This window comes from Peromyscus maniculatus, chromosome 13 (genome assembly GCF_049852395.1).
Source record: "Peromyscus maniculatus bairdii isolate BWxNUB_F1_BW_parent chromosome 13, HU_Pman_BW_mat_3.1, whole genome shotgun sequence".
Classification (NCBI taxonomy): domain Eukaryota; kingdom Metazoa; phylum Chordata; class Mammalia; order Rodentia; family Cricetidae; genus Peromyscus; species Peromyscus maniculatus.
In genome coordinates, this window is record NC_134864.1 from 34363963 (window position 1) to 34378599 (window position 14637).

A 14637-nucleotide genomic window follows, 5' to 3' on the forward strand; every position below is an offset into this window, starting at 1 on the left:
ATCTCAAGTCCTATGTTCATCACAGTAGCTTTCAGGACCCAGCGACAGAAAATGTCTAGGGATAGGCAATGGTGATGGATGCAAACATTTTCTAATTTTTTTTTTTTTTTTTTTTTTTTTTTTTGGTTTTTCGAGACAGGGTTTCTCTGTGTAGCTTTGCGCCTTTCCTGGGACTCATTGGTAGCCCAGGCTGGCCTCGAACTCACAGAGATCCGCCTGGCTCTGCCTCCCGAGTGCTGGGATTAAAGGCGTGCGCCACCACCGCCCGGCACATTTTCTAATTTTTGACAGTCTGTTAAGAAATGGACAATGCTTACTTAACAACGAACGAGATTTTCTTCTGTGCTACAACTTCCCATGGTGCACTGGGAAGTAGGCACTGGAGTGTCCTTTAGAGGGAGGATGAAAGAGCACTTTACATCCATTAGGGAGCATCCTGTGAGAACGCACAGAAGGAACGTATATAAGAAGCCTTTACCCCTTTCCCTTTCTCTTGGGTACACTGTCAGCTCAGGAACAGATTTGTGATGGGATCAACAAATTCTCTTCTGGTCTTTTCTCATCGTCAGATTCAGATTCTACAGGATGTGTCATCTTAAAACATTATATGAGAAGCTGGAGAGAGGGCTCAGAGGTTAAGAGCACTGGCTGCTCCTCCAGAAATACTAAGTTCAGTTCCCAGCAACCACTTGGTGGTTCACAACCATCTATAAGGAGATCTGGTGCCCTCTTCTGGCCTGCAGGCATACATTCAGACAGAACACTGCATACATAATAAATAAATAAATCTTTTTAAAAAATTATATGAAATGTCTGCATATAATAAGCTTTATGCCTTAAAAGGTGACAAAGGGCTGACTTTCGAAGAAAGCCTAAACTTTGAGTGGAGAGTCTGGCTTCTTCAGCCATTCATTATGAGACAGACTTGTGCCAAGAGAAACTTACTTCAGACTTACTTTATTCTGGGCATATGAAGCCAGATGTGCCTGCTTGCTCCTCTGGGGTGACCAGTCATGCCACAGCTAAAAGGGCAGCGATGGCAAGGGTGCACACCACATGGGCAGACACCGCTGCTCCATCTGAGTAGCCTTCTGAAGGACTACCACTGGGGCATGACACAACCTGAAGGCCAAAACCCAGGCTGCTTCTCAGGACTCAAGGCCTCCCACACCTGAGGCTGCTTAGGCAACCATCCAGTAGCCTTGGCCACATCACAGACAGGTGACCCAGAAAAGCTAACAAAGGTGTCTGTGCTTAATATTCTACTTCAGAATGCAGAAGATGGAAGACAAAACTTCAAGATTTCCATCCATCCTCTTTGCTCTCCTTCAATACAAAAAGATATATACAAAATTATGTCAATAAAGACTCCGTGAGTTAAAATATATACTTAGTAGAGATAGGATATGATGATGTAAGGGAAAAGTTAACTCTTCTCAGAGAAAAAGAACCCCCAGATTTTTAAGGTTGCAAAACATTAAAAAAAAAATTGAAACAATGTTAGCAGAGCCTTGTGATCTTGGGAATAGTAGAAAACAAAAGCAAGATATCAAATAACAAACTGGACTTTTTTTTTTTCAAATATCAGAGCCGAACACAAGCCAGAGAAGCTTCCTTCACATTCCTTTGAGGTTGACCATGAAGATGCTGATAAGGACGAAGTAAGTGACTGTGTCAAGTGACAGGTTTAAAACACGGGGGCAATTAGTTCCTGTCTGCACTGGCTTCTTGGCAATCTGGTTTTCGTGAGCAGGAGAGGCTGGTTGTGTCGGGGCTTTCAGGCAACATGAATCATGTTTGTTTTGACACTGAACATGATTGTTGCGGATGAGTCAGGGAGGAAAAGGAGTCTCCTTTGGAAGTGCGGTGCCGAAGATCTGGGCTCCACAGGGCTGGCTGTAAGGCTAATGATGGCTTTCATTGCAGGATACCACATCCCACTCATCTTCCAAGGGCGGCGGAGGAACCGGAGGCACTGGCGTGTTCAAGTCAGGCTGGCTCTACAAGGGGAATTTCAACAGCACTGTGAACAACACTGTCACGGTCCGGGTAAGGACACATCAAGAGTGACCCCCCACCCCCACCCTGTCCCCTTTCCTCACATCCCTTCTTGGGTCACAGAATGGAGAGGAGCCATTGGCATGATATTCATGCTTTCTATACTGTTTTATTTATTCAGAAGTCACTCTCCGCTCTAGAGCACTGCCCTGCTGAAGAACTTTGAAGACTTGTCATTCCCATGAGTAGCCGTATAATGAACTTCAAACTCCCTCCTTCTTTCTTTTATTTAGTCATTCAAAAAGCGCTACTTCCAGCTGACTCAGCTGCCAGATAACTCCTACATTATGAACTTTTACAAAGATGAAAAGATATCCAAAGAACCCAAAGGCTGCATCTTTTTGGATTCCTGCACGGGTGTGATACAGGTGAGTGAAACCCCTCTTCCCCATGGTGGTTTCCGTTTTGTTGCATGATGCATGCAACAAATACTTAGAATATATCTGTATAAGTCAAGAACATTCTGGATTCTGGGAACACATTGAAAGACACACAGTCTAGATCCACACTTCCACAAAACTTATTTCCAATAGAAACAAAAAACAGGAAATAAGCGGAGAGACAAGGAAGCCATGGAATCAGTTGGAAATGTTTTCAGTAAAAAAACAACCCATAAAAAGAGGTAAATAGATGGAAGAAATGTGGGTTGCAATATGGAAAAGGAATGTTGATATTTGAAGAGGCATTTTGGAAAGAGACAAAAATAATTTAAAAGAAATAAGCAGAAAAGAGACTAAAAGATCTATGGGCTAAGAATGGGTAGGAGCAGTAAACAAGTATAAACAAGTCTGAGCTACTTCAAGGAAAAGAAGAAAATGACCCTTATCCATTCTACAACACAGAAGACCAGTGAATTAGTGAAATTCATGAAGGTGACATGTCAGTCACATACCTTAAAGTATCTACTTCATAAATGTTCTTCTCTTTATAACCAGGTAATATATTCAATGTGCACACACAGCATCTTTCTTTGAAGTGGAGGTTTTTCTTTAAAGACAAGGATTCCTTTGATTGCCAAGAGTTTACAGACAAGGCTGTTCGGGAAGTTCTTGATCTTCGAACTATTTTACTTAGTATTATACTTGTCACAAACTACTATATCAAGTGGGAGGATAATTCCCTGGATGTCTCCCACTCCATGGACATGGGATGTCCTTCCTTCACTCACACGAATCCATCTTTATTCCTTTACTTGAAAATGGAAGCAATCGAGTGCTGTAGCCATCACCCCTCAAGTTTCACATTATGACTCTGGACCCTAGGGATACAGTTTGTGTGATAAGCACACCCAAGTCACTCTCCGAGCTTGTCATGTGATAGCTGAGTCTACATCCTGAACTCTTAGGCAGGGCACCTAGATCTATAGATGCAAAATGGAGTGGTCTGCAGTCTCTGCGTCCTAAACTATTTCTGGACACTTCATCTGTTAAAATCTGGAACCCCTCCAGGAAGTAAGAAGGCTGAACTTTAAGAATTAATTAAGTGTTGCTGAGTACCCTGCTAGAAGGGAAAGCTAATTGCATTTTAATGCAGATGCCAGCTTTCCATATGGAAAGGGTAATGAGGATCTTAATGGAGAGTGGGGGTGGCTGTCTATTGTTCCTCACTAAGGAGACTCCTTGGCCTTAAAGTCTGTAGCAAATCTGTAACAATACTTTGGAGATCAATGATTATATTTTATAATTACACTGAGCTGAAATTGTAAAGTTTTTCTTTTTTGTTCTTCCTCTGGTGAATCCTTCTAAAAGGTCTTGTCATGGTCTTTTTTATATATTAAGATTACAGGGATGTAGTTTATATTCAATGACGTTCTACCAGATTGTGTTGTAATCTGTCTACCCTAGGCCCCTGTCTTCACTATCTCTAATTTAGAATCTATTTCCATATCTTTTTACAACATTGTCTTAGGAAGACCCTGACAGGGCCAGCAGAAGCTTATGATTCCTTCAGGTCAGCATTCAGATCTTAGTTTTTCTGTTGACCTCCTGAGCCCTCTGAGTGAATCACTCAACCTCTGACCTCAGGTTTCTCATCCATAAAACTGAGGTAAATGTGCAGACTTTGGAAGGATATGGGTGACAGTACGTCCTCACCATGCTTCCCTGTTTGCCCAATTATAGTTGACAACTTTGGAAGAAAGACACTCGATTGTAGAAAAATGCATTAGTAAATTATGATTTGTCTTCCTAAAACTGATCCCTAGATATGTCAATTAATCCATATCTTTATTCACTAACTCACTCATTCATTCAGTTCCTTATTTAGTGCCTATATTATGCTTGGAACTGTGTTGAAGCATGGGGAACTCATTTCCCTGTGAAAGTCAGAGACAGACATCAGAACATGCTCACTGTTATATCAGAACATGCTCACTGTTAGATTAGAACAAGCTCACTGTTAGATCAGAACACACCACTGTTACATCAGAACATGCTCACTGTTACATCAGAACACACCACTGTTACATCAGAACACACCACTGTTACATCAGAACAGCATGCTCACCGTTACATCAGAACACACCACTGTTACATCAGAACAGCATGCTCACCGTTACATCAGAACACACCACTGTTACATCAGAACATGCTCACTGTTAGATCAGAACATGCTCACTGTTAGATCAGAACATGCTCACTGTTAGATCAGAACATGCTCACTGTTACATTGGAACATGCTCACTGTTACATCAGAACATGCTCACTGTTAGATCAGAACATGCTCACTGTTAGATCAGAACATGATCACTGTTACATCGGAACATGCTCACTGTTACATCAGAACATGCTCACTGTTACATCAGAACATGCTCACTGTTACATCGGAACATGCTCACTGTTACATCGGAACATGCTCACTGTTAGATCAGAACACACCACTGTTACATCAGAACAGCATGCTCACCGTTACATCAGAACACACCACTGTTACATCAGAACACGCTCACTGTTAGATCAGAACACACCACTGTTACATCAGAACACACCACTGTTACATCAGAACATGCTCACTGTTACATCAGAACATGCTCACTGTTACATCAGAACATGCTCACTGTTACATCCGAACATGCTCACTGTTACATCGGAACATGCTCACTGTTACATCAGAACATGCTCACTGTTAGATCAGAACAAGCTCACGGTTACATCAGAACACACCACTGTTACATCAGAACATGCTCACTGTTAGATCAGAACATGCTCACTGTTAGATCAGAACAAGCTCACGGTTACATCAGAACACACCACTGTTACATCAGAACATGCTCACTGTTACATCAGAACATGCTCACTGTTACATCGGAACATGCTCACTGTTACATCGGAACATGCTCACTGTTACATCGGAACAAGCTCACTGTTAGATCGGAACAAGCTCACTGTTACATCAGAACATGCTCACTGTTACATCAGAACATGCTCACTGTTACATCAGAACATGCTCACTGTTACATCAGAACGCGCTCACTATTAGATCAGAACATTTTCACTGTTACATCAGAACATGCTCACTGTTACTCAGCATCCCTAGAGGACAAATGGAGATATGAATGACAGTATGTGGGAGGCTCTAGGAATGCAGAAGAGTGATAATTCTCTTAGCTCCAAACATCTCAAAACTGATCGTCACACCTGTCTTCTTTCTGACATCTTCTTTTGGGGTCACAGAACAAAGGACAGAGTATCTGGACTTTGGGGATTCCTCATGATGGATTTTATACATGTATCTTTTGAAGAGTTCATCAACTCTTCAAATATCCCTGAACTTATCAAGACCTTTCCCCAAAATCTTCTTCCTTTATGGAAGTAGGGACTCCAGTTACTTGAGGTTGGTCTTTGGGGGGACATACACATCAGAGACACTTTTGGTCCCAGTTCTTAAGTCACGGCTCTTTCCAATTTACACATGGCAAGGAGATTGCAAGTGAAATCACACAAATTTTAACCATCACTCTAGTAAGCTCTCGAGCACATTTTGTGCCTAAAGATGAATCACACATACACAATAGCACAGAACAAATGGATAACAAGGATGAGTCAGATCTGTTTTGCCAGGGATCCTTGCCAGTTTTTTTTTTTTTAATTTAAAAAAAAAGTGAACAAAGTCTTTGTCTCAGTAAGTGCTACCTAACTTCCTAACTCTTTGGGAGTTCAAGTTTATAAAAATGCTTTAGTGAACATAGCATTTTAACTTGACTCATTTGAACTCAGTCTATACCATTATTTTTTCCTAAGAAAATTATTGGAATGATGAGACACAGACTACAAGGGTGACCACAAAGAGCGGGAAATGTCAATTCTTCTTCAGAAATATTAGATGACGTTTGTGAATGGCAGGTTCTTGAGTCTGGGTGACAAACAGCAAACCTAACCATGTTTCTTTTGTTCTTTTTTCCTTTTTTAAAGACTATCAACAAACAGTGTTAAATCTATATTATAGGCCAATCTGGAGCAGATCTTACCACTTTTGGAATATTTGTGTCTGGGTTATCCAATTGTGGTCCTTCGTGTTTTTTTCATTCATTCATTCATTCATTTATCCATCTATCTATCCATTCATCCCCACGTTTCAGGTCTTGCCACTATGGAAGAAATTAAGTGGCCCAAGAATCTCATTTGTCTGAGGTCTCATCTCAACAGTCCCAATGGTTGAAACCTCGTCACAGAGGCTCAAGTTGGTAGTGGGGTGACACCTGCCAGCACATGGACCAGGAAGCTTTAAATAATAACCTCATGTGTTTAAAGCTAGAAATTAAAATATTTTATGCAAGTTAGACAACTCACTTCATGGGTGAACTAGGGCTGAGGATGAGATGCAGGGGTACCTTAAACAGTAGGAAAATGGGGTACACATGCCCATCTAAAAGTAGTCACATGGAAGGAGTATAATTTTGAAAGGAAATGGTTCTAGAAGCCATATATAGCCCACATACTTCCCAATAACAAATTCTGTCTCTGAATATTTTTATTTCCCATTATAGTAACAACAGAAATGTATTACAACCTTATCCATTTAATATGTTACTTGAGATAGTTGATGGAATATAATTACTATTGTCCTGTTTACAAAAAAAAACAAAAAACAAAAGATAATGTGGCTTTTCCCAATTCACAGAACTATTAAGTGGCAAGATTAGATATAAAGTAGAGGAATATACAAGATTACAGAAAGATGTCTATGGGAATGCTGTGTTTATAACACATAAAATGAGCATACCCACTTATATACATCATCCTATATAAACCACGTGGTCAAAGAAACTCACAATGATATGCTAATGTGCAGTTTAAAGCAGTGAGATTTAGGAGTCATCTCAGCAAATATACACATACTTAGAAAGTTCCTGTGTGCACAGTTCTTTGGAAAAGCCAGATATAGAAACAGGTATGGTTTCTGCCTTGAAAGAGCTTCCAGACCGTGGGGAGAATACACAGAAAAAGAAGTAGAAAATACAGATAAGACATGAGTAACAACTTCAAACATTAAGTCTTCACAATGTATGCAGCAACAAAATACATTTATCATTCCACAATGCCTCATTATAATATCAGTGACATTATATTATTTCACATTATACTCTATACACATGCATTCCTGCCTATTTGTTTATTGACACCCTATTAGCAGGTAAGTTTAGGAGTCTGGGGAGATAACTCAGTCAATGGTTGCTGAAATATTTGAGGTCCTGAATTAAGATTCCCAGAAACCCATGTAAAAGTTGGATGAAGCAGCATGCATCTGTAATCCTGAGTCTGCAAAGTAGCGATAGGCAGATCCTTGGAACTCATTGACCAGCCATCCTAGCTGAGTGGATAATTTCCAAATTCAGTTAGAGACCCTAACTCAAAAAGTAAAGTGGAGAACAACTGAACACATTGACATTAACCTCTGGCCTCTACACACATGCACATAAGTGTACATGCACTCTTGCTCACACAAAAACATGTACATTACACACACACACTCACACACGCGCGCGCACACACACACACACACACACACACACACGGAAGAAAAGGTAGGAAGGAAAGAAAGCAGGAAAAGTAGAATGCAAGTTCAAAGAGGGAAAACACTTTACATGAATATTTGCTAATGCTGTGTGATTGGCATAAAGAAAGTATTGGATAAAGTTTTGTTTCTTGAATGAACAGATAAACCTAAAGAAAGCAGAGAAGGTCACATGAATGGGAGCCACCAGCATCATGAGCATCATGAGCCTGGGTGGGATGTCATGTGTCTGATCATTCTCTTTTGCTTCCTATAAAATTCTATGAACAATTCTAGCAGCATAGCAGATGTAATGGAGCACTTGGTTTGGGTAATCTCCCTCTTTACCAATGATTCCTCTGTTGCCATCTGTACTTTCTTTACAGTCTGTATAATTGGGATGTTTCCAGGCAAAGAGAATACTGTGCTGCAGGCTGTCTATCACCATTCACCAAGCACGTTAGAGCCATAGAACATGCTGCATTCCCTATTGTTAATGAAGCCATAAACTCTTCACTGGGCAAAGCCTTATGTCAACTACAGAGGACACTGATTTCAAAGGAAAATGAGGGAAACTGAGAGAGTATAAAAATTGTCGCCGGGTGGTGGTGGCGCACGCCTTTAATCCCAGCACTCGGGAGGCAGAGCCAGGCAGATCTCTGTGAGTTCAAGGCCAGCCTGGGCTACCAAGTGAGTTCCAGGAAAAGGCGCAAAGCTACACAGAGAAACCCTGTCTCGAAAAACCAAAAAAAAAAAAAAAAAAAAAAAAAATTGTCATTACCTCTCGATTCCTATTTCAATAACCACAATTGCATGTTGGGATTATTCAAGTACCTTATTGATTTCCCATGTTTGTCCTTTTGTTTTGCTTGTTCTGTCATCTTTGGCCACATAGGAGTGTGATCAGAAAGCACTCCCAACATAGGTACACTCCAGCATTGTTACACCCTCCCCAGGAACTGCTGTGCACTGTAGATTGCTCTGTCTCTCAGAAGCACAAACACAATGTCCATTTCACTTATAAATATCCTGCTTTGAGAAACAAGAACTTGTTATACTTTCCTGAAATGTTTTTAAACGATGCATATTTTTAAGAATGCTTTTGAATTATTAAAATATTGGCAACCATATCCAACTCATCTGAAGTGCAGAATGCAAGTTAGAAAATCAAGTCTTACTTCTAAAACAGGATTTCAAAGCAAACTGCAGGTGGAGTCACTTTTAATTCCGACCCAGAAGGAGCATTTGATGTAGTTTTACAACTAGTTCTTGTTATTTCCAGCCTCGGATTAGTCAATAGATTCCGCAGTATTGAATTTCCAAACAACACTAAGATTTGTTTGCATTGTGCTATGTTCAGATCTTGACAGCATCCAAGCAGAAGCTATATGCCCTGCACTCTGGATATCCTTAGTTTTTTCCTGGGTGTCCAGTTGGATCTCTCATCATGTGAAGCAATTGGAACCTTAATAGAATTGCTTTCCAGCTTCATTGTCTTTGCCTGTAGAGCCTCTGTTTGAGGAGCATCTCAGGCAGTTGGAGATTTCTGCACCACAACTTACCAGAAGGGCACCGTGGGGGTGGATGGAGAGAATCTGCCCACCCTTCCCAAGTAGAGGATCTAGGGTTTTGCATTCTTAAGCTTCCTAGCCATTCACTTCGCACACTAAGTGTGAGGCTGCTGCCTTTCTGCTTATGTTCCCAACTTGTTTGAATTGCCATCAAAATGCAAATCTTAGCAATTACTTTGCTTTGTCCAAATAATTCTCTTCTGTGTCCTTACAGAATGTAGTGTCTCTTTTCAAAACATCTATACAAAGTTTAAGTATGCTTACTTTGCAATTTAATATTTCTAGGGCTAGGTGTTTAACATTTATTCCTCCCCCGCCCCATTCTGCAAGCCCAGAGACCAAGTAGAGCTTTGAGCAGTACAAAGTGCCGACAGAGCAGACCCCTCAGTTCAGCAAGAACGGTGTTAAAGGGGCAATTCGTGGAGCTATAGCAAGGCCCCCTTGGTTGGCCACCAAATACAGTGGAGAGATGTAAAATTAAAGGAGAATGCGGAGGTTGGTTTGGGTGTCATTGTGTATGGATATTTGGAGCCTTTAGACTATGTGAGAGTGAAGAGAATTTAAGGCAGAGCTGAGGGTTTCATTTGGAGAAATGGTAAGAGGAAAGAGCCGTCAATGAGTGTGGAAATATGCAGAGACCGGTAGATAGAAAGAAAACCAAGCAGAGTGTGGGTCCAGGGTATCAAGGGTTTTAATAAAAGTGATGGCTGAAATGTTAATTAAGCTAAAAGATCAAGGAAGACTCAAAGAAAGAAATGTCCCCTGGTTACTAAGGCAACATGCATGCAGCTTGTTAGTACCTTGACAGGTGATGTCCCTAGAGCATGAGGGGTCAGTATGAGTCACAGATCGAATTTAGGTGGCAAATGAAAATGGAGCCTCCAAGCAGTTATCTAAAGAAGGCTGCAGTATATTCACATGTATGCCTAAAGATGAAAGTTTTAAGCCAAAATGCCATCCAAACAATTAAAAGAGGCATAAAATATTTTTAGTACAAAAAGTTCTAAAATAGATAAATAATAAATAAATAAATAAACAAACAAACAAAATGACGGGACTCATCTAAACCTCTATTGTGTTTTCTTAAGGTTTTCTTTTTGTCGCCCACCTGGATGGAAAGACTTTGGAATCCCAAGACCATATAAATGTCTCCCTGCCTCATGGTTCATTGTTTTGTTCTTTCTTTTTATACCACAGAATAACAGGCTGAGGAAATATGCCTTTGAATTGAAAATGAACGACCTGACCTATTTTGTGCTGGCAGCTGAAACCGAGTCAGATATGGACGAGTGGATTCACACACTCAACCGCATCCTGCAGATCAGTCCTGAGGGGCCACTCCAGGGAAGGAAGAGCGCAGAGCTTGCTGAGCTGGTGCTGGGTAAGGGCTCAGAAAACCATCCCCCTGCTCTGGCCAAGTGTTGGCTGGTAGTGGCTGTCTTTCAGGCTGTGCCCTTCCATCCTTGAGCTACACTCTCTAAAACATTCACCCTAGATCTTTACTTTTACCAAATCATCGCAGTTGCCACCCTTTGGTGCAATTTTGAGTTGACTGGAAGGGACTTAAGGCTCTTCTCACCCAATAAACAATGTTGGTACTCATGACTCAGTAACACATAAATTATACACATTTCTGATGGCAAGATCTTATAGAAGGTACGTTTTGGATTTGGGCACTATATTACACTTAATAAGCATGATGTATTGTCTGTAAGAACAAACATGTTTTACTTCCTCTTAGCTACAAGGCATCTTTTTTGCATGCTGTTTTGACAGTCTTGAGTTCAGCTGATATATGAAAGTTTCAACATCATGTGTCATAGTGTTTTCATAAGACAAAAAAGAAAGCTGGAAGATTAGTTCAGTCACTAAAGTCCTTGCCATACAAGTGTGATGATGTGAGTGCAGATATCAGCACCCAGGTAAAAAGCTGGGTGAAGCAGTACACACCTATAAACCAGATACTAGGGAGACAGAGACAAGGACATCCCTGGAGTTTGCTGGACAGCCTGTCTAGCCATATCAGCCAGCTCTGAGTACAATGAAAGAACCTGTCTCATAAAATAAGGTGGGTAATCACCAGTAGATAGTTGTATTCACAGATGGTCCTGGTTAAACTAAATGGGTCACATAACAAAACCTCATGAATCTGAGGAAGGGACTGGTAACAGTGGTGTGGTAGCAACTGGACACAAGATAAGAAAGAGAAGAGGTGAGGATAATTGGAACACATTGCATGATTGTCTACAAAAAATAAGACAAAAGGCCACTGAGGGTGACAACAGACATGGACCTCTGGCCTACACACATACACATGTGCAGCACACAAACATGCACACACATATACATTTGCATTTTTTTTCTTTATTCCAGCCTAGTTCCCTCATAATATTCTAATCATTATAGACCAAGAGAAGGAAGAAAGAAAACAGAAAAGGGCTAAAATGTAACCATCAAGTCTTAGCTATATAGATGGGAGGTTCTCAGCCACTGATTCAGTCAGTGTTCCCCTTAGAACCCAAAATATAGCCATTATTAAGTTCTACTTACATGTGTGTCCTGTCCCCTAAAGTGAAAAAGTTACAGATAATGAGGAAGAAAACTTGCTCGTTTTCACACACCTGCCATAGGCCATAGCAGGTGTTTTTACAGTCACTTATTATTTGCTTACTAATTGTCAAATTGAGTACTCATGCTTTCAGTGTTCTGCAGAATTTAAGTAGCTGAAGCTAAAAGATGAGCTCTGAATGAATGCCCTAAGAATGAAAATTAGAAAAAAATTCACATATTCGTGAAAACTTTATTTTGCATTATTAAAGGAAGCCAAGACAACCTATACATGTTAGCATCATAAGGATCCAAAGTTCTTAGTGATACAGGATGATAGCATGGTATCATAGCAGCAATCCTAAAATAATTATCAGGAAGTTTCATTTCCAACACATGATTGTGCAACAGTCTGGCGTATTGTAGACGGGACAAAAGGAAAGTTGAGGTTCATCAGTATCCTTCTGAGCTCTTGAATCTAACCCCAGTATTTCTACAGATGAGGAAACTACAACTCATATTGTTGAATGACCTGTGTTGTTCTGTCTTTTCAAGATCCATTGGATAATTCTGTGACTTGTGAATGTACACTGGAGGAAACAGATTCTTCAGAGAACAGCCTACATCCCGACTTTGCAAAAGTAATGAAGTTGACATTGTATTTGCTTTCATGGGGAAAAAATGCCACTGCTTTCTTTTAAGATTTAGACTAAGAAACTAATCTAGAATTTTTCATCAATCAAAAGAGTTTTACTTAACATGATACAACCTTTGAAAATAAGAACATATTTTTTAAGATTTGCCCAGTTTTTATGGGTGACTGAACAGTAATAAAAATAAGGGGCTGTATCTTGGCTTTTGTGGTTGTGTTAGGCTCCATGAGGAAGTTTAGATACCAGAGATTAACACGGGTCTCTCCGCAGTACCTCACAGAAACTGAGGACACGGTCAAAACAACGCGAAACATGGACAGGCTCAATCTGTTCTCACTGGACCCAGACATAGACGTAAGTCGGGATTCTGAACAGAGATGAACTTGACCCAGATAACTGTTGATTTTAATTTAAAATTTCTTTTTTCATGATCAGCGTTGGCTAACTAAGACTTTTGAAAACTTTTTGTAGACACTGAAGCTTCAAAAAAGGGACCTTTTTGAACATGAGTTTGGGATCAAACCCTTTGAAGAGAAAGCTGCCAAGAGGATCATGATCATCTGTAGAGCTCTCAACTTAAATCTTCAGGGATGTGTTACAGAGAACGAAAATGACCCTGTAACCAATGTAAGTTTCTCTCTCATTCGATCAGACAACCAGTCAGCTGACATCACTCCACCCTAGCCCAACCTTTTATATCCTTTCTAATCTCAGGATTTAGCATCTAGTGTACAGGGAGTCTATTTGCCAACACTTCTCATATTGCAAAGGTACACAAGTTCCGAGGAAGAGTTCTTCATATACTGCTATGAAAGTCTCCTCTTTTTTTTTTTTTTTTTTTTGGTTTTTTGAGACAGGGTTTCTCTGTGTAGCTTTGCGCCTTTCCTGGAACTCGCTTTGGAGACCAGGCTGGCCTCGAACTCACAGAGATCCACCTGCCTCTGCCTCCCGAGTGCTGGGATTAAAGGCGTGAGCCACCACCGCCCGGCTGAAAGTCTCCTCTTAACTTAGATATTTAAGAAAAAACAAAGGGACAGTGCTCTGGAATTCTTCATACAAAATTAGCACAGTGGTCTCCGACAGGATTGTTTGTATCTGTTTGGTGATAGTGAAGATGAAATTGTTTATTGTGGTGCTGAGGGTAGGACTCAGGGCCTTACAAGTGCTAGGCAAGTGCTCTTCCCATGAGCTATATCTCTAGTCTTCAGTTTTATGAGACAGGTTATTACTGAGTAGATCGGGCTAGCCTAGAACCCATGATCATCCTAGCTCAACTTCTCCAGGTGTGTGGGATGCCTGGTGCACACCACCATGCCTGATTCAAGATGGCTTTAAAATGACATTTGTGTTTTGCTGTCACTTGGAGGGAAGCCAGCTAGCAAATCCACTCTAGGATATCATAGTATTCCTCCTTAGAATAAGACTAAAGGATAAACCAAGTAAAGAAGTACTAGATAAACATTAGGTAAAAGTGTGGGTGTTCTGTGCAATGGCAGGTATCACAAAGGCATTTGCAAACACCTAATACACAGGACACCAAACCCACACAAAATTTTTCTTCTACTTAAGGGAACTCTCTTGAAAATCTCCTTTTAGTAGGAACATAATAGTGGACAATTCTAGACTGATTGCAAATACATGAGAAAAGAAAATTAGATGTTGAACTGCAGAGAAGAAAATAAGTCATCACCCCACCATTGGTACAAGTTGCAGTCAATGTTTGAGAGTGTTTTCTTTCATTCTCTTTCAATGCAGTCTTTTCTGACTTCTATTCAGTCTCAATTGCTGTATTTCACCCCAGAAAAGAAAGTTTATTT

The 14637-nt window shown here is 40.5% G+C and overlaps 1 protein-coding gene across 17 annotated transcripts in view; it reads left to right on the forward strand.

Moving 5' to 3' along the window:
• Dock10 (dedicator of cytokinesis 10) overlaps window positions 1-14637 on the forward strand; it is a 249841-nt gene that overhangs the window by 140388 nt on the left and 94816 nt on the right. For all 17 annotated transcript variants that reach the window (XM_076549961.1, XM_076549964.1, XM_076549958.1 and 14 more), the window contains exons 5-11: window positions 1589-1661; window positions 1927-2049; window positions 2292-2426; window positions 10818-11001; window positions 12723-12808; window positions 13091-13174; window positions 13292-13447. In XM_076549961.1, the coding sequence (XP_076406076.1) occupies window positions 1589-1661; window positions 1927-2049; window positions 2292-2426; window positions 10818-11001; window positions 12723-12808; window positions 13091-13174; window positions 13292-13447 (841 nt within the window). The remainder of the gene's footprint in view (window positions 1-1588; window positions 1662-1926; window positions 2050-2291; window positions 2427-10817; window positions 11002-12722; window positions 12809-13090; window positions 13175-13291; window positions 13448-14637) is intronic.